Source organism: Nipponia nippon, unplaced genomic scaffold (assembly GCF_047370975.1).
Source record: "Nipponia nippon isolate SJK-2023a ecotype South Korea unplaced genomic scaffold, ASM4737097v1 scaffold_1, whole genome shotgun sequence".
NCBI classification, from domain to species: domain Eukaryota; kingdom Metazoa; phylum Chordata; class Aves; order Pelecaniformes; family Threskiornithidae; genus Nipponia; species Nipponia nippon.
The window spans coordinates 65279720-65304940 of NW_028262290.1; the positions used below are offsets into that span (position 1 = coordinate 65279720).

Sequence of the window (25221 nt, forward strand, 5' to 3'; positions counted from 1 at the left end):
CAGTGGTGCAAAACTTGCTTTACTGTCTCTAAAACTTCTCCACGGCAAAACCTGAAAATTCAGTGTCCAAGGCACCTATTTATAGGCCTATAAGTTGAATAAAGTCGATGGAAAGAAAAGAACATATGACAATGTATAAAGAATATCAAATCAAATATCAAATTTATACACCCCCATTTCCAGCCTCTGGCACTCCAACAATGCAAAATCCAACAAACTGTGTGTTTCCTGATCATAAGCAGCTCAAAGCCAACCATCATAGTCTCTTCTACTGGGATGAGCAGCGAGAAGGGGAATGTTACCAGACTGTCCTACAGCATCAATGGTATCGTCTGTGTGAATGGTCCCTGTTAAAGGTGCCTTTGTTAGCGATCTACTTTAAAGTAAAGCAGAGTTTTACTTCAAAACTTTAAATCTGGGCAGAGTAATCCAGCCCAAATAGAGCACAGTAAAATCTTGAATTCTGCCAGATGGTGCCTCAACTGAGAACACAGAGCAGAGTGATGAAGATAATTATTTGCAAGGCAGTGGAAAGGGAAAAACCAAGTGTAAAAATATCTTAATCTCAAAGCCACTTCTACTTACTTGACATCACATGCTTCTAATATAAAAATAGGTTTAGCATTCACCTTTACCCACAAAAAACTACCGAATTTCCACTGCAACACACTCTGCTTTAATAAAACCTAGACTTCAATTTTAATTTTAGGCAAAATAAAACAACACAGGAAATTCACAGCAATTACTGTTCTATGAAGAAATGTTTAACACTTACGCAGTTGAACAAAGTTCTCATTAAATCAACTGGTTCATTAGAGTGCAGACTACAAATGTCTCAATCTACACAGAGCTCTATTTCAGAAAAAGGAAGCTGCAAGCACCTGTCAGCCTGATTTGGCTGGATTTAACAGCACTGAGGCATTCTGAAGCAGAGCAGGACATAATACAGATTATATGCTGATAACAGCTGGTATTGCATTTTTCTGAACTAGTAAGAGCAAAAGATTGGTGACAAACTACTATCAGAGCAAAAAAAAACCTCTCTCCAAGTAGTAGCATCAGTAGGAAGAGCTAGTGAGGACAGATTCCAGACACAATAATAGGTCATATCTGAAAACTAGGGCTAAGACTGAAATTCATTCCCCTTCCTAAAATGTACAGACAAACGTAAAGGATAGATAAATAGTGTGAATACAAAAGTAAAAATATGTTTCTTGGTCCAAAGATGGTAAGCTGGCAGCATCAATCTAATTAGCAGGGAGAGAAGGGGGGGGGGTGGTGAAGCCAGTAAAACTCTAACACAAGGATTATCAATATTAAGTTGAGGCCCATTTCAGTGGCTGGGAGCTAGCAAATTTTGCTTAAGATTAGACCTTTTTTCTGGAGATTTTAATGGGGCATGGGCACTGCACCAGCAAAAAATGTAAGCACCTGATCTTAATTTTAAATGAATGCAATTTAAAATCTTCTACTTTTATTCTTCTTTATCTAGAATGAAAAGATTAGGTAATATGAACATCCAAAAGAAGACAGAAAAAAAAAATATATATATATAAATGTTTGCATTTATTCTACTGCTGTCTAACTGTGCAACACTTGTGTGTCATACAAATACGTGTTTGTACACACACATACACAACATAAGAAAATCCTGGCATTGTTATTAGTTTTCAGATTCAAAGAAAAGAATTCCAAAACTGAACTGAACTGATTTACTTAACATTTTTAAAAGTTCTCGTGTTAGCTAGTTCCTTTGCCTTTCAAATACATACATTCAACCACTGTATGCTGGTGAAATGGTCTATTATATGCTTAGGAGATTTATGGCAAACCAGTGCTGCTTTCTTAAAGCTTCAGCTTTTCAGGGATGCCACATGTTTGCTAAAATCATTTAATAAAAGTTCTGTTAAGAACCATAAAACCAAAATAACTTAGTTCATTTTATTAGTAGTGACTGCAGTGGCTCAACCATAGTAAGTTAAGATCTATGCATTGCAATGTACAAGGGATTTGTGGTTTATGAAATGTACATCAGGATGCAAATAATTCCGTGGCATTTTTATAGAAGTACCTTCTTTCCCCCACTGGCATAACTTTACTTGAAAATTGCTGCTATCTAAGAAACTATAAATAAACTCCTCCTGTCTAGTAAACAGATTAGAGACAGTAGGTCAGATTCCAATTTCAACCGAGATTTAGATTTCTATTATTTGTTAAACAAATGAACCATTCAGTGATGACAGTATTTTAAGTTCTGGCAAGCGTGTCCAACTTGTAACAAAATTTACCTAGAGTCGTATTTATAATTTATTTTGCTATTTGGAAAGAGAGTACACTTCTGTTGATTCTGACTCTCTGTATCTTAGGCCCAAAATTTGGTTAAAGACTCACCGACTACAAGGACTTTTATCAGAAAAGAGTACAAATTTGTTAGAAGAAACTTTTCAGAGAAACCTTCTTTTTCAAGGACGTCCTGTTGCAGAAGATGGCTCAAGCCTTGACTAGAATTTGTTATTACAGCAGAATGGCCACAACAGCTCTGAGCAGTGCTATTAACCCAGGTCATCTCACCAGTATTCATCTGTGCAAGCCTGGAATGGCTGGCACGTGGCTTCTAGCATCTCACATGCAGTGTATATCCTGTCAGGCATTTGTCTTTTTAAAAGTCAAAAAAAGAAAAATCCAAATAACTTTAAAATTGACCCTGAACATACGGACCTTTTTTTCCTCTTTTTCTGATGTTCAGGGATGCAAGAAGAGAGATGGAGTGGCTAATACTGTGTAGTATGGTTGCAGTAACATCCAGATTAATAATCAAGGAGCTCACCAGGAGGAGAACTTCAGGTGTTTGTGGGCAGAATAGCTGCTAGAAAGCAGCTGAGGTAGATTTGACCCCTGGCAGTAAAGGAAGACCATGAAGAGGGGAAGAGACTAACGAAGAAACAGAAGGAACCAGCCAGATGGAAGGATGCAAACGCAGCTAAAGAAGGTCTGGCAGAAAGAAATGAATCAGTAGGTGAGAAGAAAATATGGTGAGAAAAGCACAGGGAAAAGACTGGTGGCAAGCAAAAGTGGAGAACAGCAGTAAAATAGCATAGTCACACACTGGGAATAAGTCACAGTAAATGGGAGGAACCATAGGTTGGAGAAATGACCCAGAGCATAAGAAAAGTACAGTCGGCAGTACAGGTTCTGTTTACACCAGGAGGATTTTTAAACTGATGAATGCAAAGCAGGCAGGCCAGAAAAGGGATTGGAAAAAAAAAAAACAAACAAGCACCAGGCAGGTGACATCTTTGCAAAAATCCATGGATTAATAGGCATAAAATCTTGAACACTTATTTATGCAGCAGCCTATTCCACTAATATCAAGGATTTGGCACAGATTAAGTCCCGTTCCCTGACTGCTGAAGCGGTTTAATTTGATATCGTAACAAGGTAACATACAAACTCTGACTTTTCTCCTCTGAAAGAAATCATGGCAACCAGCGATGCTATTGTGCTTTGTTGTTGCATAATTGTTAAAGAAATGCTTTCCGATGCCCTGTGAGAGGGGGTACTATCTCGAAAGCTCAAAGGGATTGTTCATTTGATCACTAAGCACAGTGTTATTCCAACCACTCATGAACGCAGAGAATGCCTCTATTCTTATGTTCCCCTGAGAGTTGAGATCATCTGAGATATGTCGCCTATCACATATAAAGGCCGAGGTAGAACTGCTGGCAGGACATTAAGTGATTAAGGATTTTCACAGACCTGGAATTTTTCTTCTGTGTTTTCGGACGACAGTTGAATTTGCTTACCACCAGGCTAATTTAGAAGGCGTAAGTGTACAAGCAAACCTTTACTTAAGGATTTCAAGCTTGAGAGCTTGTGTGTTGAATGGTGAAGCGTGAAGCAGGTTTAAGAACGACAAAATAGATACAGATGTGTTTCTAATCCCAGATCCATCTGTCTCTCCCCAAAGCCACAGGCAGAAACCTGTAAGTGCATTTGATCCAAAACTCTTAGGGCAAGCAGATACTAACATACGAGACAAAAAAAAAAAAAAAAAAACCAACAAACCCACACAACCAAAAAACAACCCAAACCACTCCAAAACACAAGGAAAACCCCTACACTCAAAACCCACTCACTAGAGTAAAAAGCTGCACACAAAGATAATGCAATTAGCAAAGAACAAGGTTACTCCATGCTGTTCTCTCCTACCATCTCCTAAGAATATGTATGAGTTTTTATTTCTGACCTCTTAAAATTTGTTTTACAATACTCCATTCAAGTCACTAAGACAGTCTTGTGATGCACTTTAATGATTCTTGAATTGTTTTGTTGAAAACACTGTTTACCAGTAATCTCAAAAATGAAATGCCCAGCCTCTTACCCATACACATATTAGTAAAAAAAAAAAAAAAAAACAAAACCCAAACCATCTCTGATTCACGCCACTTTAGCACGAGTAGCATATAGGCAAGAACTTGAATCGGTACTGTGTGCTAAAAATCTACGGAAGACAGATGCGCTTTCCAGCTTACGCTTCAGAGAGTCAACGAAATTGCCTGTGCGTCTCCACTGCGTGCACATTACTGTTCTCTGAATTAACACACAAACCAGCCTAGACCCCACTAGGAATTAAACAGATGCATCTACAGCACACGAAAGGATGTAAATATGCCTTAGCAAATTCCTCCCCCTAATCTGAGTTGTACTACTTTTTTTTTCCCCCCTCTGTGGAAAACACGGCTTACTAGCATGATTCCTTATTTTTGTGTATAAATAATATCCTTAAAAATAAAGGCGCTATTGTAATCACAACATTTTAAGGAGGTTTGAGGGATTCTAAAAAACCTACACTTCATGCAAATAAACTGCAATTCTCAGAAAGATGTGACCTCATTAAAAGTATTTTACAACCAAGAAATGTTAGGATATTTCGCTCAGATGAAAATGTCATTATTTTGCAGAGATACTTTTTCTTTTAACACTTCAGGTCAAAAAAAATTACCCCTTTCCAACATTCTGACTGAGAACCTCCAAGTCAAACCCCTTTTTATTATGTAATTAAAAAAGCAAATAAACCACCTAAATAAAACCATCATAAGGATCAAATATTTCTATACTTCCTCAGTTAAAAGAAATCTGTTAAATTAAAGGGGTTATATTTTTATTTAGATCAGAATATTTGAATTATGAATCTAGTCCTTAAAATACATGTCTTTATGTTGCACTGCTGCATCACAAGTATGTCAACACAAGCAGACTAATATAGACGGTGGAGAAAATGCTCTAATTTTAAATAGCTCCCTATGTCCATCTAGCTTATATTCAGCCTTTTCCCACACTTCATTCCTGATAAAGAATATGATTATGATACTCTGAAAAACACAGGGCGCTGACTAGAAAAGTCAGATATTTGTATACGTCAGTAATGATTTATTACAAAGAGGTCGGGAGTCATGGTGACTAGCCAAAGCAGTGTGCGATCTTGAGTAACACGCTGATTTCAAGACATTCACTTCTGTTTTCTTGAGGGGGCAGCTCCGCATGCTTTCTTTCTCTTATTTTCTTTTTATTGGAAGCTTGAAAATAACTTGCAAGAACATTCAGACTCAGAAATCTTGTAATGGGTAACTTAACTTTAGGTAGTGCTAAAACGGTCCTTTTACAAGGGAACTAAGAAAATACATTAAAAAAAGCCTCGTATTTTCACTGCAGGAAACATTTGTAATCAGCACATATGTTAAAAAAAAGTGGGTGGGGAAAAATGTAACTCAGAAACCAGAAAGACATTTTTCACCCCTTATAATTATTTAGAACGGAAAGAAAAATTACAAGTCCATATAAAAAGATTGTTGATGGGAAGGGCTGGAGAGAGAAATAACTTCAATGTCTGCTTCCAAGGAGAAGTGAGCAGCAGAACTATATTGGTACAGGTATAACATTGTAGCTGTAACTGTCCAGGGCAGAAATAGCAAGTAGAGAGGAATAGAATAATTGGGCTGTTGTGACTCTGCTACTGAGTTTTCCAAAGCAGAACTGGCTTCACCCTGAAACTGCAGTTCACCTGCAAAAACTAGAGCAATTTGATTTTTGCACTACAGTTAGAGAGCAACAAACTCATTGGTGCGTAAGTAGTTTGCCTGGCAGACAAAGTACTTACTCTGAAAAATAGGAATCGGCTCTGATGGGTGCAGAGCAACTTTTTTACAATCTTCCCATTACATTTATAGATAAATAGGCTTAGCAAGGTCCTAGTCCTCAACCAGGTGCTTCTGCAGTATGAATAACAACTGAAATAATGCTAGAAATGAGTCTGCACTTGGATTATGGTACTTTAGTAATAGGGGGGGGGGGGGGAATCAAGTGCACCATGAAAATAATTACAGCAGTTAAAAAGGAAAAAGAAAAATCCCAAGCATGCATGCATTTAGAAGTCTCACCTCCTGGGCTTCTCACTTTCAGAAAATCCTGTTAATTAGGTTCAATCTCACTGATGGCTCCAATCCACGTCCTGAAAACAGGCCACTAAATATAAATTACTACAATCCGGTGAGCATTGATTTTGAAATAGAAGTCAGATTTATTGTTGCTGGCATATGGAAACAGAGGTAACATATCTGTGCTGGGGCCCAGGGGGATTTGTCACAGAGAGAAAAGGGGAAAATAGTTATTTTGCCCAATCTTCTGATTCTCACTTTAAGCCCAAATCCACCAAAATTTCTATGCCAAATTCTGGACAGTATTTCAAAGTGCTAAAGCGTATTACTAATTCTGCTGAAACCTAGGAAAGTTCCTCTGTTTAGTTTCATGTATCATTGTCCCTCTGTAGGCTGTGCAGTTCACGATGATGTTGGCCAGCCACTGATCCCTCACAGCAAGGATGGAGTAATGTGGTAGAAAAAGAAGAGGGAAGCTTTCATTTTTTCAGGGGTCTTGATAGTTTTTGGTTGAGAGTTTTGTTTCAGCATGGATCTTGAAACAAATTTGCTTTCAGATCTTCATATCAGAATTATATTTTGAAACACAGCAATAAAATTATTTCAAGAAATTTTGGCAAATAAACTGAAATAAGTAAACTTTCAGGCAGGTGTCCAGCCATCTCCAGGAAAGCAGGGCTAGGGGTGGAGAATGTGCTGGGTTTGACTGGGATAGAGTTAGTTTTCTTCACAGTAGCTGGTATGGGGCTATGTTTTGGATTTGTGCTGAAAACAGTGTTGGTAACACAGGGATGTTTGCATTACTGCTGAGCAGTGCTTACACAGAGTCAAGGCCTTTTCTGCTCCTCACCCCACCCCACCAGCGAGGAGGCTGGGGCTGCACAAGAAGCTGGGAGGGGACACGGCTGGGACAGCTGACCCCAGCTGACCAAAGGGACATCCCACACTGTATGACATCATGCTCAGCACAGAAAGCTGGGGGAAGAAGAAGGAAGGCGGGGGATGTTCAGAGTGATGGTGTTTGTCTTCCCAAGTAACCATTACCCGTGATGGAGCCCTGCTTTCCTGGAGATGGCTGAACACCTGCCTGCCCATGGGAAGCAGTGAATTAATTCCTTGTTTTGCTTTGCTTGCGTGAGTGGCTTTTGCTTTACCTATGAAACTGTCTTTTATCTCAGCCCACGAGTTTTCTCACTTTTACTGTTCCAATTCTCTCCCCCATCCCACTGGGGGGGAGTGAGCAAGTGGCTGCGTGGTGCTTAGTTGCCGGCTGGAGTTAAACCACGACAATATCTAATGCTGAGTAGGGGATTCAGACTGAAATTAGGCTTGTTGTGTAATTGGTATCCACATACCTTAAGTTTTCCATTTCATCCTATTTTGCAATAGATTTCCTGTGTTGACAAATGCAAAAGGCATGTGATACCATGGCAATAAAATCTGGAGACCAAACAAGAGTGTCTGGTGGTCATTTTAAGGATGGCCAGTTTATATACGAGATTGAACATGACACACAAAACAAAGGACAGCCTGAAAGAAAGTAAAAGGTGACAGAATAATGCCGCTAATGTGGCAAAGTCCTGCTCATGCCACAACCTTACCTTACAAAAACTAAATACTGGAACATTTTAGACCTGATGAATAGGTGAAGCAAAAGGAGGTGAAAACGTATCATGTCTGGAACTAATCACGCCCGGAAAGGCTTTGCAAAAAATTCAGTCCACTCACAACAATAAACATTAGCATTTAAAACTTAGCCTTTCAACAATTCAAGAATAAAATTCTCTACTTGCCCCATTTGACTTTGGGTTGCAAGGCATCTACAGACAAGAAAATGGAAATGTCTTCCTGCCTGAAGCTGCCTCAGCAGCGTGCAGGATGCCTGATGCGAAATGATGGCTTCCCCAAGCCTGCTAGCTGAGCCGAGGACTTCACGTACCACAGACCTAAGATCTGCATCTTCCTTGGCAGCAACTCAGGTCTAACCACTGCGTAGCTCTTCGAAATCAGTAGAGTTACTGTGTGGAAAAAGCAGGAGGTCCTGCGTAGATAAATCAAGGCAAATAGAATCACCACATCCTGATAAACATTCAGGGAAGCCCACTTATTTCAAGGAAGGAATAGTTTGTCAAATGTTAAGTATCTATTTTAGAAGCATCAATATTTTCTTTTTGTCTCCATTGGGTTCAGTGAAACAAAGTCTATTTATGGTAACATCATGTGGTGGCTTAGTTAGGTGCCCAAAACCCATCGCTTTTGTTTCAAGAGCATATTCAATCACTTTTCCACAAGCAAAAGTTAAAAAGAAAATCCTATTACAGATCTTTCAGAACAGAAATGAGAACTCTTGTGAATTTCTTTTATCTGTAGCCAGTTTCTATTGAAGTCACTTGAGATAAACAGAGATTTAGAAGTATTTTTTCCATACGTGTGTTTGTTTAAACAACTGAGTTTAGTCTTTAAAATACTGATTTCTGCTGCAGTCCTCCTTGTCAGCTCTACCAGGGACATTGTTAGTTTTCCATGATTAATATTACGCAGAGCAGAAATTTTAAGATGCTGCAGCAAGAAGGCTCAAAAAGGAAAAAAAATTTACGATAGGCGTCAGCTACTAAAAATCACTCAGACTAATTTAAAGTTCCTGTTTTGATAGGGATACTTTGTACCCAGTAGAAAAATGGTTCCTTCTAATTAAGTGGGAATATTAAAAGACCTAGAGAAAGCCAAGCTTTTCATTGGCAACAGGGAAAGGAAGCATAGGGAAGGCTCTAGAGAGGGAGCCTGCTCTGAACAGCACTGAAAATAAAGAACAGCATTATCATGGCTGTTCTCTGCTCCTCGCAAGGCTTGTAAGCGACTGCAGTCTTGTCGCCACCAGGATGTTTCTGTACAAGTACCAGTGTGTGCACACCAGTAAATACTAGTCCTTTTCACTTCTATTTTCCTCATCAAAAATAGATACCTCAGATGTGCATTTCTGCTCTGTGCCTCCTTGTCAGCACTTAAAGGGACACTGTCACGCCCATAAAACTGAACTATTGCACAAGTGCTGACAAGCTGAGTATTTTAAGGAGTTAAGCCAAACCACAGCCAGCCTTCTTGAACAAACGCATAACAGAAAGCCATAGCATCCAGTATGGGTTGGATGTGCTGCCTGACATGGTACTGAAGCCCTGGAGTTTCACAGAGCTCCAGGGTACAGATGGGAGTGCCAAGGGGAAGACAAGAGATGCCAACTCCCGCAAATTTTCATTCACTCATTCAAAAGCTCTGCGTTCCTTCTTGCTTTCACTCTTCACCATTAGATTCATAATCAGTCTTGTGGACACAGTTGCAAATGTCATACATTAGGCTGAAGAATAATTTAGATTAACTCAGCACAGAAATAAAAATATTTTGTCAGGGTCACCGCCAAAACAGCTTGCATGGGGTGTTTACAATACGCTGTCATTCTCTACTTTCATAATCCTTTCACGGTGAGCTTACTGCTGCTTGGCTCTCCCTTCCGGAGCTACACCCATCACATACCAAGACCAACACTTTCACAGAAGAGCTGCTGCTGGACAAGAGGACGCAGCTACAACACCTCTCTCACCACCCTTCCACAGTCTTCGGGCAACAACTTGAGACTTGAACATAAGAAAATCCACAGCTCTTTTCATACTCCAGCCCACCCCTTTAATGCTGGAAGAACAGGTTGATGGATTTTTTATTTTTAAGCTCAACTCTCTATAGTTTTGCCAAAGTGAATAGAGCTAATTACAATATTTCCAATGAATGAGGCTTAAATGGGGGTGTCAGTGGGGAGAACCACTAGGAAATCCAAGCCAGTATTTCTCAGACCCATCTGATCCTGACAAGGAATTAAAAAGAATTGAAATTTCCCCCAATCGACAGCACACTGGATGGGAAGCACCAACTTAATACTGACCTACTCTGTGTATGAGGGCAAGATGTTTACCTCTGTATCCCTTTTTTGCCCTGGTTTCTGTCTTATGCATTCAGATAAGAAAAAATCTGGGTTAGGATCTCTCTCTTATGACACGTGCTATGAGCAGCCTAATGGAGCCTGGTCATGCAATCAGAGGTAATTATGGGGGCTAGACCATCACCAAAGTGCCTCTTTTTAACCAGGGTAATTGACCACTGAAAGCCTGAGGAGAATCCTTTGTTTTTATACAGTTCTTGCAATAGGACATTATTCTGGCTTAAATCAAGTACTATGGATTTGCTCCAGGAATTACCCAATGAAATTCCATAATTCTGCTATGCAGGAAGCCAAAGTTGGTAGCTTTCCTATTTTTATTTTTTTTTTTTTAAGACACAACAGGATTATCAGTCTCAGCTGGTGTTTCCATATTCTCCTAATAGATTGTACAAAAACTCATTCTGGTTCTCCTCTAGCCATTGCATTAAAAAGTGAGTCACATCATAATTAAACTTTAATGACAACATCTGTTTCAGCTAACATGACAGAAGAGCAGTTGGCCCACAGAGGACTATTCTGCTTCTTATTTCACTCAAACCAGAACTGAGCATTTATTCAGCCTCAACAAAACTGGAAATGGGACAACAGCAACATCCCAGCTACCTTCCCCAAAATAAGGATCCTTCAGAAGCACTTTTAATTCATTTACAGATAAAATCCTGCCTTAACCAAACTAGATGGTACATAAGGATCAGTGACGGAGAACACTAAGGACTCTGTTTCTTCTGTGCAAACAGAATACTCCCTTGGGCTGCAGCCTGCTAACAGGACAAAGACGACAAAATACACTGGGAAAGGAGTAACTTGTTTTCACGGCTAGCTAATTAGCCAAAGGCCTCATATCACCACGCAGCAACATGTGACATTAGACCACCCTTAGCCATCGTCACTTTTACAATCAGCTGCAATGTGTGCTCTGGATAACAATAGGATGGTAAATTCCTATTGTGCTTCTCCCCATCTCGCATATAGATTCACTCTTACCGAATAAACAAGGGGAAAAAATTCAGCAGATCCTGTACACTGTATAGCAAGCATTAAAATAATGAATAAGTCATTTATTATACTGTTATTGTGCTTATTAATTACAGTCAGCACAGCCCACCAGCCCTGCACTGCTAAAAATACAGCAGGCATTACCAGCTCAGGTCCCTGCCTACGCTAACGAACCCAGAAACAGCTCCAGTCCCTGTGAAAGAAGGAGAAAAACCCAAATCTCTGTTATGCATGTAGCTTGCATGTGGTACAGATGAGAAAAAAGGTAAAATCATACCAGATCAGACTTGTTAAAAGCCCCCTAAGGGCTTGTGCATTAATTTTGTGGCAAGCATCAGTGCCATGCTAAAAGTAATCTCAAAGGTTTAGATGCTGCTGTAGAGCAGTACATTAATTATAATGGCATATTAACTAGTTAGATGTCCAAGAGCTACTGTTACTGTTTAAAGCATCAGATGGTTGCCAGAAAAAAACATGTTTGAATGCTACTGTTAAAAAAAGAAAATCCATAAAAATGAGCCATAACCAAACCAACCACAGAATTAACATCAAAATGCAAATATTTATATTTCTAGAAAAAGCTTCAAACCCTAAAATAACAAAAAATCCCACCAGGTGGCCAACTGCTGCCTCTGAAATCCTGTGGGTCTCTTTCCACCACAGCAGTTCTCTAGTTTTCGGCTTCTCTTGTCCATATGTAAACCGGGCAAGGTTCCCTACACATAGCTTGCAAAAAGCGTTTTATGATACGCAAGATCGTGCAAGAACAGAGTTTCAGCCCTACTTCTGAGATCCAACAACTGCACAAAGAATGCCAAGCATTTTTTTTGTAAAATGTAAATCTATTCTTTCCATCTCAGAAAGTTAATCCAGTCTTGCTGTTGTAATTTTGATAAACCAGTGGTCTCTGGATAGAACCAGACAGGCCAAGTCTTGCAAGAAACTGGGAAAAGGAGGGAGATGGTGAAGGAAAGTGGAAATATGTGGACAGTTGCAACAACAGAATCATTACTTAGCTTATAATGAAAAACTACAGGACACTAAATTCCCCCATATACCTTTCATGCAAGAGGGAATAACTGCACCATGGTAATAACATCTACTTTAGGACAATTTGCTGTCTCACCAGATTGATTTTTTCACGTAAGCTTGCCATTATTTTGCATTAAAGTCATAGCTTGTGTCCCACAATTGATTGTGTTTACAAAGAGAGAAGCTTCCCAGTAAGAAGGTCACTGAACTACAACAACCCTCAGCTTTTAGCAAGCTCCTGACATGACCAAATCGCCTCCTGATAAACGCATTGTGCAGCCAGGAGCCGCTAAATGCCTTCCAGCTCCTCCTTCTGCTTTCTGCCCCCTCCCTTTTTTAAAAGAGAATCAAAAAGCAAAAATGGATACAAGAAAAAAGTGAAATCCATACAGATATAACACACAATCATATATAGTCCCGCCTTGTTAAGTATATTCTGTACAACCACTTGGTAATTTGTAAGAGGACGCTACTTATTATTTCAGGAGAATGGGCTTTATATACCATCATTAAATCACCAACTGGAAAAAAAAAAGCAAACAATAACTGTATCCGATACACAGAATCCAAAAATTCCTACATGTGGATGTGGTGCGACTGCAGCAACTGCAGCTACCCTTGTCCTACCATGTTAAGGGAGGCCAGCAGTGAGCATGACTACATCTGTCAAACCATTACAGATGGAAATCTCGTTGAGACAGAAGTTTTTCAACCTGCGTAGGGTTATACAAGTATCCAAAGGATATTCTGCGTGGGACACAGCAGCAGGCATCAGCATAAGCAATGAATCAGGGTCAGTCAGGGTTTGCCGTGGAATTGTGCTGAATGTACAGTTTCTAGCTATATCCCTGAGCTCTGCATACAAACCATACCTCAGGATGTACCCAGCACTGCAAACAGAAAGGGCAGAATGACAGATGGTGCTGTGCCCAGTGTTGCTTTGCCACACTCAGAACAGAGTTTACCTCCTGCTTAAGTGAAAGCGGGAGGGCGGGGGGGAAGCTCTACAATTCTGATCTTGGGGGGGGGGGAGCAGAGTTCATTGTGCCTTTTTTATAAAAACGAAACACACAAAAAACCCCCACCAAACCCCAACAACAACAAAACCCAACAAGTACAACTCCAGCCACACAGCACAGATCGCTGGAAAGCACTAAACCATGCAAAAACCATGGCCACTTCCACAGATACAATTTTAGAACTGATCTACTAGATAGAAATGAAACTTGCCTGTTTGAGAAGATCAAGACCTAGTGTATCTTGAAAAGTTAATACACTTGGACTTTTCATTGCTATCAGAAAGGGGAATATGCTGTCAACATATCACAGTTCCCCCATGGAGAATTTTTCCTTACTTGTAAGTTTATGCTAGTTCAGCCCTATAGACAAAAAGTATAAAAAAATCTGCATTTGTCCTTCTCCCAGTTAATGCAATAAGGGATTGCACCAAAGAAAGGCCCAGCCCTCCCCATGAGAATGACAGGCAGTTTGGCCCTCTGCTTTTGCCTCACAGTTGTAGAGTATCAATGGATCTAATAAACTTCTGAAAATTATCTCTGGAAGTAAGGTCATCAGTCACCTCCTAATTAATTTCTTTAAATGCATAGCACTCTACCCGGCAATTTTCTTCTCTCGCTTGGACTGAGATGTCATTCACAATCCTTTTCTGACTACATACTGGTTGCAACAGAGACCATGTTGACTACGTGCAAGTTCAACAGAAGTTTGTGGCAAGCAAGACATTCTAGTTCCACATCACAGATGCATATTCAGTATATATCAGACAACAGAACTCTGTTGGGTGTCACAAGAAAATCCTTTCAAAGGACAAACAAAACTAACTCTTGTTAATTCAGAATTTCATAGTTATAAATACCATTACTGTACAGACTAGATTTCTTCTCTCCCATATCCTTACCCTTCTGCTCCATTTCTCCACTCTATCCTTGTGTATAAAAAGTTCACTGCCTTTGAGAATGGGCTCTCAAACACAGGACACACCTGACTCATTTGTTTGTTTTGTAAAGCACCTGGTACAACGTGGCTCCATTGCTGATAAGGACATTTCAGCCATGCCCCAGTACAAAAATTAATATTAAAGAGAAATGCAAAAAAACGCTCCAGAGTAGCAATTCCCAAATTCAACTCACAAGAAGAAGAAGAAGAAAACTAAGACATTAATGTTCAGTCACAAATGGTCGTCCACTGTAATCGATCAATCTTTACTTGTATTTACGAAGAGTGCTTATTGGGTCTAGCAGACTTGAAAGAGATATCCACACTTGGTTCTTTATCACCACAACATTTTCAATCAATAGTACTGTGCTTGCCTCCAAAACCGTACCCAGCTGATAGGGACTGCAGAAACCACACTTACCCTGGAAACAACTATTTCCGGAAGAAGTATTGCTGTATTCAAACAGCACAGCTCCCTTGGATATCTTCTGTATAACAGTCTCTAGTGATTGCATCTATTCCATGCCGTCCACAGTACAGAAGGTTCCCTGCTCCTGATAAATCATATTGTCACCTGGTCCAGGACCACGCTAACCTTGGAGAGGGGGGAGACAAGAACAAAGCAAGAGATTTCTGTCTCCTTTGCTAAGGAGCCTTTGACCCGGCGGTGGCCGCCAGGGACTGGCAGTTGCTGCCACCGGGCGGCTCAGGGAAGAGGGACAGCCGGCGTTCTCAGGGGGGCCCGGCTCCCCTGAGCGCCTGCTGCACGCCCGCCCTCCCACCCAGCGAGGCAGAAAAGGCAGCAGAAGTCCACAGGCGCTGCCCCTCTTTCTGCAGGGGGCTCAGCGGCTGCGTCAGGCAGGGATTGGCTTCTCGGCTGCCTGTGCTAACCCTTCTGTAGGGGGTGGCATTGTCCAGATATAGCTGGGGAAAGTCGTCTTTGCGAAAAACAAATAAGTAAGGCACAGAAGACAGCGACCTATGTGAAAAGGGAAGGCTGCGCTGCAGCCGCTCAGAGACCGGAGGCTATTTAAAATTCTTCAGAAGAGGGATTCTAGTCAAAGCTGAAGCTATAAATTACGCAACTCCTGGTGCATACTTGACGCTCGTTATAATTAGCATCACTGGGGAGAAAGAAAGAAGAAAGAAATGAGGGATAGGTTGAAATAGATCAAGCCAGAGGGAGAATAACTGAGCAGGGTCTGCAATCTAACCATTTAAGTCACAGGACAACAAAACTCACCTAGGGAAAACTGTTTCAAGCTTATCATTTATCCCCTATGAGATGGATCTGAACATCTTAAGAAACTGCCCAGAACTGCAGGGAAAGGGAGGTACATACGGTAGCATCATTCTCAGAGACATAAAACATGTATCTGCCAAAATTTCCAGTCCCCTTTGGTTTCCTCACTTGACCAGGGTGAAAAACAAGATTACAGACTCCATTTGCACCATATTTCCTCTTCTTTTTTTGCCATTTTGATCTAATCTTAAAAAACCCAAACAAACCAGACTTTCATTTGTGAAGTGGTAAACGGGTTGATACACTATAGTCTGATTGCTTTTGGAGTTGGAAAGAAATTTGCCTTGTGGTGCCAAGTTATCAAAGGTTGATCACTGGCTTATCTTAGATAAGCAGTTCAGTTCACAGATTTGGAACATGGAAATATTTAGCAATTTGTCAGTAAATCATTAGCTTTAAAGAACATGTTGTACACTGCACATCGACCTTCTTAAATTAGTAAAAGAATTTGTAGTGAGGGTATGGATCACTGGATGGTGAGTTTAACCCTACTTCATGGGTTTTAATTCCCATTTTTTAAGTTCACAGTCCCCATATGGACCAGACACTTGACTAACCCCTGGTTTAGTCCACTGGTACTTGGGGCTAGTGATCAGAATGGAGAAAAGGTTTAAAAGCCTGAGATTTTGTTGGTAGAAAGAGGCAGACGGAGATCTCCTTCCTTTGCCGTCTCCATCCTTCTCACAGAAGGAAAACCAGATAGAACCAAACTGACAAAGGACACAGTTTGAGATGCACATTACACAGTGCTGTGGGGCTCTATAACCAGAAACACTGGATCTACTGCAAATAACTGGCGGAGCGTATGTAGAGGAAATGAGGTAATAGCCTCACTACTGAATTAGTAAAGTTGAAACCTAGTTCTTAAGTCCACTTGTGGATTCTTCAGACGTTGGCAGTATATGACCGGTGTTGGAAACATTCATACCAGGAATTCAGGCTCATGTGTCAATCACACTATATTATCTCATAGAGGAAAGCTAATTTTAAACAAAACCAGTTTAAATGGTCACAAGCATTGTTTCCATATATAGTAAGAGAGACTTAATTATTCATGCTGCATTCCTTTTGTTCCTTGAGAGAAAAAAATTCCTTACTGTATTCATAAATAGTTGGCTCATCCAGAAGTTTTCAAGCTAGTCAGCCTTAATAAAATCCACATGACTTCTGCAGATTTTGGGTTTCTACTCCAAAACATAATGGAGCTAAATACTACATCAACTGATAAACTTTCAGCCTTGCCCTCACCTCTCCTGCATTAATGTTAGATTACTGCATTTTTTATTGGAGTTCTACTAGCATAAAATTAACATAAAGTTGGAATAATAAGGTTTCCCTGGCTCTTTTCAGAATCTTAATGCAGAATAAAAGGCCAAATACAGCTTTCGAATCAAATAATAAAACTACCAGCAAAACCTACAGGGAAAGGGGGAAAGGAATTCACAGAAAACTATCAAGAGGAGCTCATCTAAAATCTAGGCTTCCAAGTATCCTCAGAGGTCATCTAGTCTATCCTTCTGCCACAAGATGAACTACGTTACATCAGTGTAGACAGCTACTTGTCTAACCTGTTTTAATGGCCCTCAATGATAAATCTCCACACTTTCCAGATGATGCATCCCAGTGTTTTAGTATTTGTTTTAGGATTCCCCTTCCCAATATTTAATCCAATCTTTCTTTCTGCAATTTAAAGAACTCACTGCTGTCCTAGCCATCACGGACAGAGAAAAGTTGATTTTCGCTCTTACTGCATACATCTTTAATTCTGTTGAAGACTTGCATTCAGTCTTTCTTCTCTGTGGTAACTGACCGCAAATCTTTCTTCAGAGATGATTTCTTTTAAACCTTTGATCCCTCTTTGTTTTTTTCTTTGTCCTTTCCTCCATCTTTCCAGGTCTCTGTGGAACTGTATGGCCCACACCCAGATGCCATACACCAACGTGAAGTAGATCACAAGGACTTTGTGGGAATTCTTTTCTGAACTAACAGATCAAATAACATTTTCCAGTTGTCTTGAGTAACTCACCAAATACTTCATTATCCTCTGAAGACTGCTGTGTTAGTCTGGCTGCTTTCGGACTCTCTTTAGCTGCTTTCGGACTCTCTTTAGCTGCTTCCTCCGCCTTGGTTTCAGCATTCTGTAAAAGAAGCATTTCTTCAGATAAGGTCTTCTCTTATAGTTATCAAGCATAAAGATTCTTCAAGCTTCTTAATTACACACACATTACGTTCTTATTGAATATGGAAACATTAACACAGAGGGGTTTGGTATCTTTACTATTTCTCTCATATATATGTATTTATACACACATGGTTTTGCAAAATACTGAGGGAAAATACTCTCAGAAAACACCTTTTTTTTTTTTTTTTTCTTTTGAGTCTGTTTTAATCTGGCTAGAGGACATAACATAGAGGACTAGAGAAGACATCTAAATAAGAGGGCCATCTTAAAAACTGTGACAGACTTGTAAGTTTCCACCTTTCCTCCTCATATTTCATTTTCTTTCTATTGCCATCTTCCATTGTTGACTTAGGGAACCAAGAGATCAGAAGATAGTGCACAAATATTTCTCCTTACAGAGCAAAGGTAAGTGAGCTAGAGAGAGCTACTATTGCTTAGAAGCAGCCATCTTCAAGCCTTTAACCAACTTATGTACTGTTTAAAAGCACAAGTACTTATCTATTTCTGAAACAAATCTGCCAATTAGCTACCTGGTGTTGGACTGGGCCCAGAGATAAGTCAACAGCTTCTCAGCACTTAAACTGACGGAAGTCAAAGCATTTCATTCCCTAGCTAGAAAACACTGAAGAAAACATAACACGTGAAGCATTGAGTTTTAAATATTTATATTGCTACTAAAGCAAAAGTAACTCATGTTTTCAAAGTGTTTTACTTTGGTACTCGAGAGAAATGTATATGCATGCTTGCAGCAATGCAGACAATGAACTTCATATGCAGTCAACTGTTGAACAATGGATATGACGTGACTGATGCAATATTAAATATTACTGGAAAAAGTTGACTAAAAGTTGAGGAAGGAAAAAAAAAAAAAAGAGAAATGTAGTATGCCTATGCTTTTTAAAGGACAGATATTGCTCTATTCAAGTACACGCTCATTTAGAAGATTTTCTGTGGTTCTGGAGAAGTTACCTTTGTACAATTTCTAAATTCTGACTTAATTTTGAAAATGCTGCTATACAATCTGTCCATGAAAATTACCAGTTCTGCCCTCAGAAATGTAGCACACTTCCAAACTCTAAGTGGTCTCTTATTTCCCCTTATTAATAACCACACAGAAGATATAAGGAGACAGGTAAACTAAGTCTGTCAACCTCCATGTAGAACACAGGAGTACAAACTTAGGGCACGTAAACTCAAGAGACTTTGAAGTAAGACAGCAAGCTTTCTCAGGAAAAAAAGACAGACAGACCTAGGAAGCCTACTGGTGTCACACAGCAGCAGGCAAGAATTAGAGAAAGCAGAGAGAACAGGAAAGGAGAAACTATACTTCAGAGGAAGAAACACCTGCAGAAAAAAAAGGATTCTGCACTCCCTCAAGGCACCAACCTGAGCCTCCCACACAGAAAACCCATCCACTATGTATCTCTCAAAGCTGAGGAGACACTCAGTTTTAGCAGATGCTCACCTCAGTCTGGGTTAACTAGTGTCCCTCGGGAAGATGCAGGGACCCAGTCAGAAATCAGCAGTGGCTATACTGGGAGATAACTTGCTTTGGGTAAACAACTTTGTGATCAGCACAAATACATGAGCCCTGTCTCCACAGATATCATTCGTAAGTTGGGAAGCCACCCAGTTTGCAATGCGCTAGGTGCTGTTCACACACACGAGGGACACATGCCGAGGTACGCAGCATCGGCACTGGTTTACAGAACCACTTGCATGTAGAGGCCTCTGATTCAGTAAGCTGCATACTGAAGGTGGGTTCTCCATCCTATTTTAGCTGCTCGATAGGGAGCAGCAACTCAACTACCTCTTCTTTGCAGAAAGAGATGGAAAACAGCCTTCAACTCTGAAAAAAGCAGAAGAGGACATCTGCTACAGCAGAGTGAGCCAATCCCAAAGCAAAAAAACACTAAAAATTGTGCCATCATGGATGAGACAAAATTTGTACAATTATATGATCAAACCAAGTTCAGGGCTTTACCAGATGAAGGGGACAGCTGAACTCCTCATCAGACCTATTGCTCTAGGCTTTGTAAAGACAGTGCTTGTTAGCTCCGTTTTCAAATGTATTCCATTGTATTTACTGTATGGTAAAGCTGGCGGTGCAGGAGGAGAGGGATTGCTGTTCCCGTGCTCTTGTTTCTCTTGGGAAATGACTGAAAGAGTCTGAAAGCTGTGCAAGGCATCAAGAGCGGCAGCAACAAAACACTATCCAACAGATACTCAGAGGCGTCTACAAAATGAGTTGTCACTCCAAGTTCTTACCAGGGAGATGTTCGCATCCCTTACTTCAAAAACTTAGTTTTGGCAGTCTCAGGGAAACTGGAAAGACTGAGCCCTGAAATATTTTGGTTCGAGTTAAATCACTGGGGAGAACTAAACAGCAGCTGTGCTGTCTGCTCCCTGGATAAGCCACAATGTTGGTGTTGACAGATGTCAGCTCCAAGATGTCGACAGGAAAGTTGTGTGATATATCAGTCTAAAACATGACAGTGCATGGTTGGATCTAAATCTGCTTGGCATGGCTTCTTACACAAAACATAAACTTTAAGAAGATCTCTTTTGCTTTATTATTTGCAGTAAAAAATTTATATGACACATTATTACTGGCATATCTAATATTCTTATAAACCAAAAACAACAGGAAAAAAAAATCACTGCAAAAGAATAATCGATGATCCAGATGCTCTAAAACAAGTTATATTATAAAATAGCATTTTAAAAGACAAGATCTAGCCAGTTGCTTAATTCTTTCTTCCAGTGTCCTAAAAATTCTTAAGTGTCTCTATCAACGAACAGAAAAAGTGAAAACACATTCCCTTACACTGCCTGTGCCAAGAGCGATTCTTTACCTACAGTTACAAAGTGCTTGTGGTTGGTTATAAAATAAAGGCCCTTTGAACATAACACAGTAAATGTAATTCTATCTAGCTCTTACTTTCAGGTTGAGCACTCAATGCAATTTCAGAAGTGATGGGCAAAATAGGTTTCTTTTACAGTATCAGTTCCCAAGAACTATAGATTACACCTGATTTTAGCACAAAGTAAGTATTATTTAGGCCTAAGTTCACAAAAAACAAAAACAAAAAAAAAAAAAAACAAAAAAACCCCACTCACTCTCCCCAAAAGCATCTCCTCAACCACCACAAAAATTAGCATTAAACTGGAATTCAAATCAAGTTTATTGAGATGAGATGGGCATCCTCAGTGTGCTTAGACCCTTCTCTGAACTAAGGCCTCCAACCTGTACTTCAGAAAAAGTGAGGAGGACGTGCCCCGTTCTGCAGGTGTTCTGACATCGGGAGAGAAACCACAGAGCACCAAGATGACTACCAAAGCAGACTGGAGTTGCATTTCTTACATGAATTGGGCCACTCATGTTCCAAAATACCATAAAACACCTAAGTAGCCAGCCCAGCATCTACTGCATCATAACAGCTGGTTGCAGCCTAGAAATATGTCTATCGTTCTATAAAACAGTTACAAAATAAGATGTGCATATATACTGCAACTGTGTATATGTGAATATGTACATATACGGCTGCTCTTGACTCAGCCCTGATAAATATTAGAAATTGCATTATAATTTGCCACAGTTTTACAAGACAGTTTTGGCCCAGCTTCCCACTGTAGCTGCTCACCCATGCCTTGTGACTCAGTCTGCTTGTTTTCCCATTATCCACCAAGTGAACACCACAGTCTCCATATTATACAACGTTTTAAAATTTTGATAAGTAAATATACATACAACAGGTAGCTATCAAAATATTTGCAACAAACAAATAGCAATATCAAAAATCATGTTTTGGCTATATATACACCTGTTTGTGCAAGAAACAAGGTTTTTTGTATTTTGCTGCTCTTAGTGCCCATTTAGATGATCTTAACCTAAATGGGAAATACTAAGAAATGCTGAGTTACAATGACCTGTGTTCTGCAAGCACTACAGTAACAGACCAGGCTAAGAGGTGCAGTGAAGCGTATTACATTTACTGGAGCAGCTATTTTCTCAAGAAAGCACAGGACTCAGAAATGGAAAGTTGTACTCTGGAGTATTCAAGCCAGCTTCTTAACTACCTTGCCAGTTTTGCATACTAGTTAGGAAGGGCTTGTTTCTTCTCCTTTAACGATAAAGCTGTTACTCAATTGCTTCATTTTGCAAAGGAAAGACACACAGAAAAGCTAAAACTTCTCATCAGAAACCAAACAATTATTGAAGAAGCATTAGTGTTATATCTAAAAGAGAACTAAAGAAATTCAATTTGAAGCAGAGATTTGTATTGTCTGTGCTCTCATTCCTGCCTTTTACAATCTATTCTGTTTTCTTATTATGTACTTAGCTAGTATATGTTTAGCTCCATCCCAACGGCACAAATAAAAACAGAGTGAAGTTTCCTTTATTTTCAGAAAAGTAGCACACTGACATCAACAGTTCTAAATGCAGCGAGACACCACAGACCACAACTACACAAACGGCTGCTTGGGCAGCACAGCCATTTCTCCAGTTCCTTCTCTCATTCATTCATGCCTGTCCATATCACTTTACCTTCCCTGCACTTAATCACTTAACTCCACAAGACCTGGCAGAACTGCGGGCATGGTGAAACACTTGATTCCTCCTCTACACTGGATTTACAAAATTAAAGATAAACAACAGACGCCACCTCAAAAGACAGACAAGAGTTTCTAGTGGATAAAACCAGATTTGACTGGCAATAAGCCTCCATTCTGGAAGAACAGAAAAAGGGTAGATTGTTGCAGGCAATAACAATCTTAATAATCTAAACTATCCATAGCAGTAGATCAGGCAACTCCAGACTCAGCTGAAGAACTCAGCAAATCGTTCCTGATCTTCCACTTTTGCAGTGATATTCACATGAATTCTATCATGAAAAGCCGGCTTTCATTTAACATTCACATAATGTATGTATGATGTCCAGGTTATAGTACACCTTTAGGACATTATATACGTTGCCTCTTCCCAACACCACTAACTGATATTCCACAGAGTTCCAAGGAAATAAAAAGAAAAATCTTTAAATCATGGATGTAGGCTCCTTCAAAAATGTGACAGTAACACGACCGAGAGAGACGTATCTAAGTCTGTCAAGCACATGAACATTCCTCTAAATGCCAAATACTGCTGCAATCAGCAGGACAGGATATAAACCATTCTTAACGGGGATAATTTTCTTTGTCGCTTTTGCCTTGTGCTCTGCATCCCCAGGTTAAGGACTAACAACACTGCTACCATGAAAGTTGGAGAAGTTCCTTGTTATTTTCTTCTCCAGTCTCAAAGTTCTTAGCTCCTGTCCATTGTGAGGAATTGTACAGGCGCAGCTTAACACAACTGAAGAGATGCTGTGGACAACCTTTAATAGCAGCAAGAATTCATGGAATGGCAGTTGGCCCCCTTCAGGTGGGCAGAGATCTCCTGGACCTGCATTAACGAGTACGTTCAAACATCTTCCTGAACTCGCTCATTAATTCTTCTTAACTGTGGAGACTTTCCAACCCCCTTTCCATTAATATAGAAACTCATACACACACTAGCAAGCATCAGGCTTCTTGCACAGAACGTGAATGGTGAATTTTAACATTGCCATACCGGCTAATTCGTACTCCCCCGAGCAAGACTACTGCCATCATTCAGAACAGGGTTACGCCAGACTGAGGCTGGGCTCACGTTATCTCTACAGCTTCAAGCCCTTGAAAACGTTGCAGGAACTCCTACATCAGTTCCTTCTTCAGTCCCCACCAGTCATGAAAAGGATTCAAGTTTTCCTATTAATTTTGAGATAAATAAAATAACTCTTTTAAACAGCAAGCTAATCACAATCATTATCTCCAGTTTTCTAGTATACCTTATATTCTCAGTTTAATTTTCACTTCTACAGATTCTTTACATTCAGTTTCTAAAATGCAATACTCAAAATATCCTCTGCTCGATAACTTCTATACAAAGTAATTACTCTTATGTTCCTGCACATGTGTCAAAATCTTATTTGAGATATAAGGTAAAAGAATGAAAAAATGACAGAACGATGGAAAGAGAGAGGGCTAGAGGTTTCCAAGGACAGTTTTCTGTTCCTCTCAGCTCCAACAGTACAGTGCTACTGCTGCTAATGCCACCAACGGAGAATTTCAAGAGAAGCTTCAACAAAAGGATCCCATCACTAACCCCCAAGGCAGGCAAAGGCCCTTGGAAAAAGGTTTAAGATGCCTCAAACACATTATCCAGGTCTTTGAAGAAATGCATTCAGTCTATTTTAAAACCTTAAGGTACTGAGGGGTTGCAGTAAAAACCACTGAATTCCAACTCAAAAATTTGCTACATTCTTCATTACCAGTTCCACACTATTTTCCTATGTGCCTCCCTCTATTTATGAAAGGCATTTAAAAACTACTTCTGTTTGTGGAGAAGCCCTTACAAATTGGGTTAATACAGAGGATATCCTGCCTTTACAGCAATTCTGTTTCATTTTGAGAAAAGGTTCCTGACCACACTGGGGTTCTCATATTTGATAACTGAGCTAAAATCTCTTCAGCTCAGAATGTAAGAGATAAAGAAAACTAATGGATCCACAGTATGCCGTAAGGTATTCTCCCAGTGCTGAGGAGGGAGGTTCAAGAACGCGATAGGGAGAAAACAAGTGATTACATTACTGTGTCCATACCCCTGACACAGGCTAATTGCATTGGGGAGCAAGGTGCTAAAATGACAGCGTTCATTTGGGAAACAAAACAAAAGACAGGACAGACAACCTTGTGCAAGAATCAAGGTTTTCCCATGAATACCGTGAACTGAAAAAATACAACAAACTCAAACTCCTGTACCCTATACCTAGGGGCAGAGGGAGAGGAAAAGCTATGTGAGTGACCTGTTACTCTGTAGGTACTCTAAGACACTGCCAGAATCGGGAATTCTCATAAAACAGCAAGGAATTTGCAAAACAAGTTACGACAAGACACAAAAATACGCTCCGGGTCAGTATTTTCAATTTGAAGCAAGAATCCTGTCACATGTCTTTCACTCTGTGCACATTAATCCTGAAACTGTACACAGGAAACCTGAACGTGAATCACACAAAATTCAGACGAGTACGGACAGAGCTATGACTTGCTATTTCCTCTGCCAATCCCACCCCGGTCCTGCAGAGCGGGGCAACCACCACCACCTCAGCTGTACAAGCAGCGCAGGGGCACACGCAATACAAAACTGTGCAGACCAATAGAAGGATCAAAAGCACACTTGAGAACACACCGAGTTTTGACAGCCTCCAAAGCACTTGGCCTGAAACGTTATTAAAGCACATGCGCTGCCTGC

At 40.1% G+C, this 25221-nt stretch overlaps 1 protein-coding gene across 3 annotated transcripts in view; it reads right to left on the reverse strand.

Annotated features, from left to right (window-relative positions):
* The window catches only part of MBP (myelin basic protein), a 123286-nt gene that overhangs the window by 44300 nt on the left and 53765 nt on the right, over positions 1-25221 (reverse strand). For 2 of the 3 annotated variants that reach the window (XM_087758034.1, XM_087758028.1), the window contains exon 3: positions 17736-17847. In XM_087758034.1, the coding sequence (XP_087614160.1) occupies positions 17736-17847 (112 nt within the window). Of the gene's footprint in view, positions 1-14827; positions 14937-17735; positions 17848-25221 lie in introns of those variants that run through there. The other variant, XM_087758043.1, reaches the window with a different exon arrangement.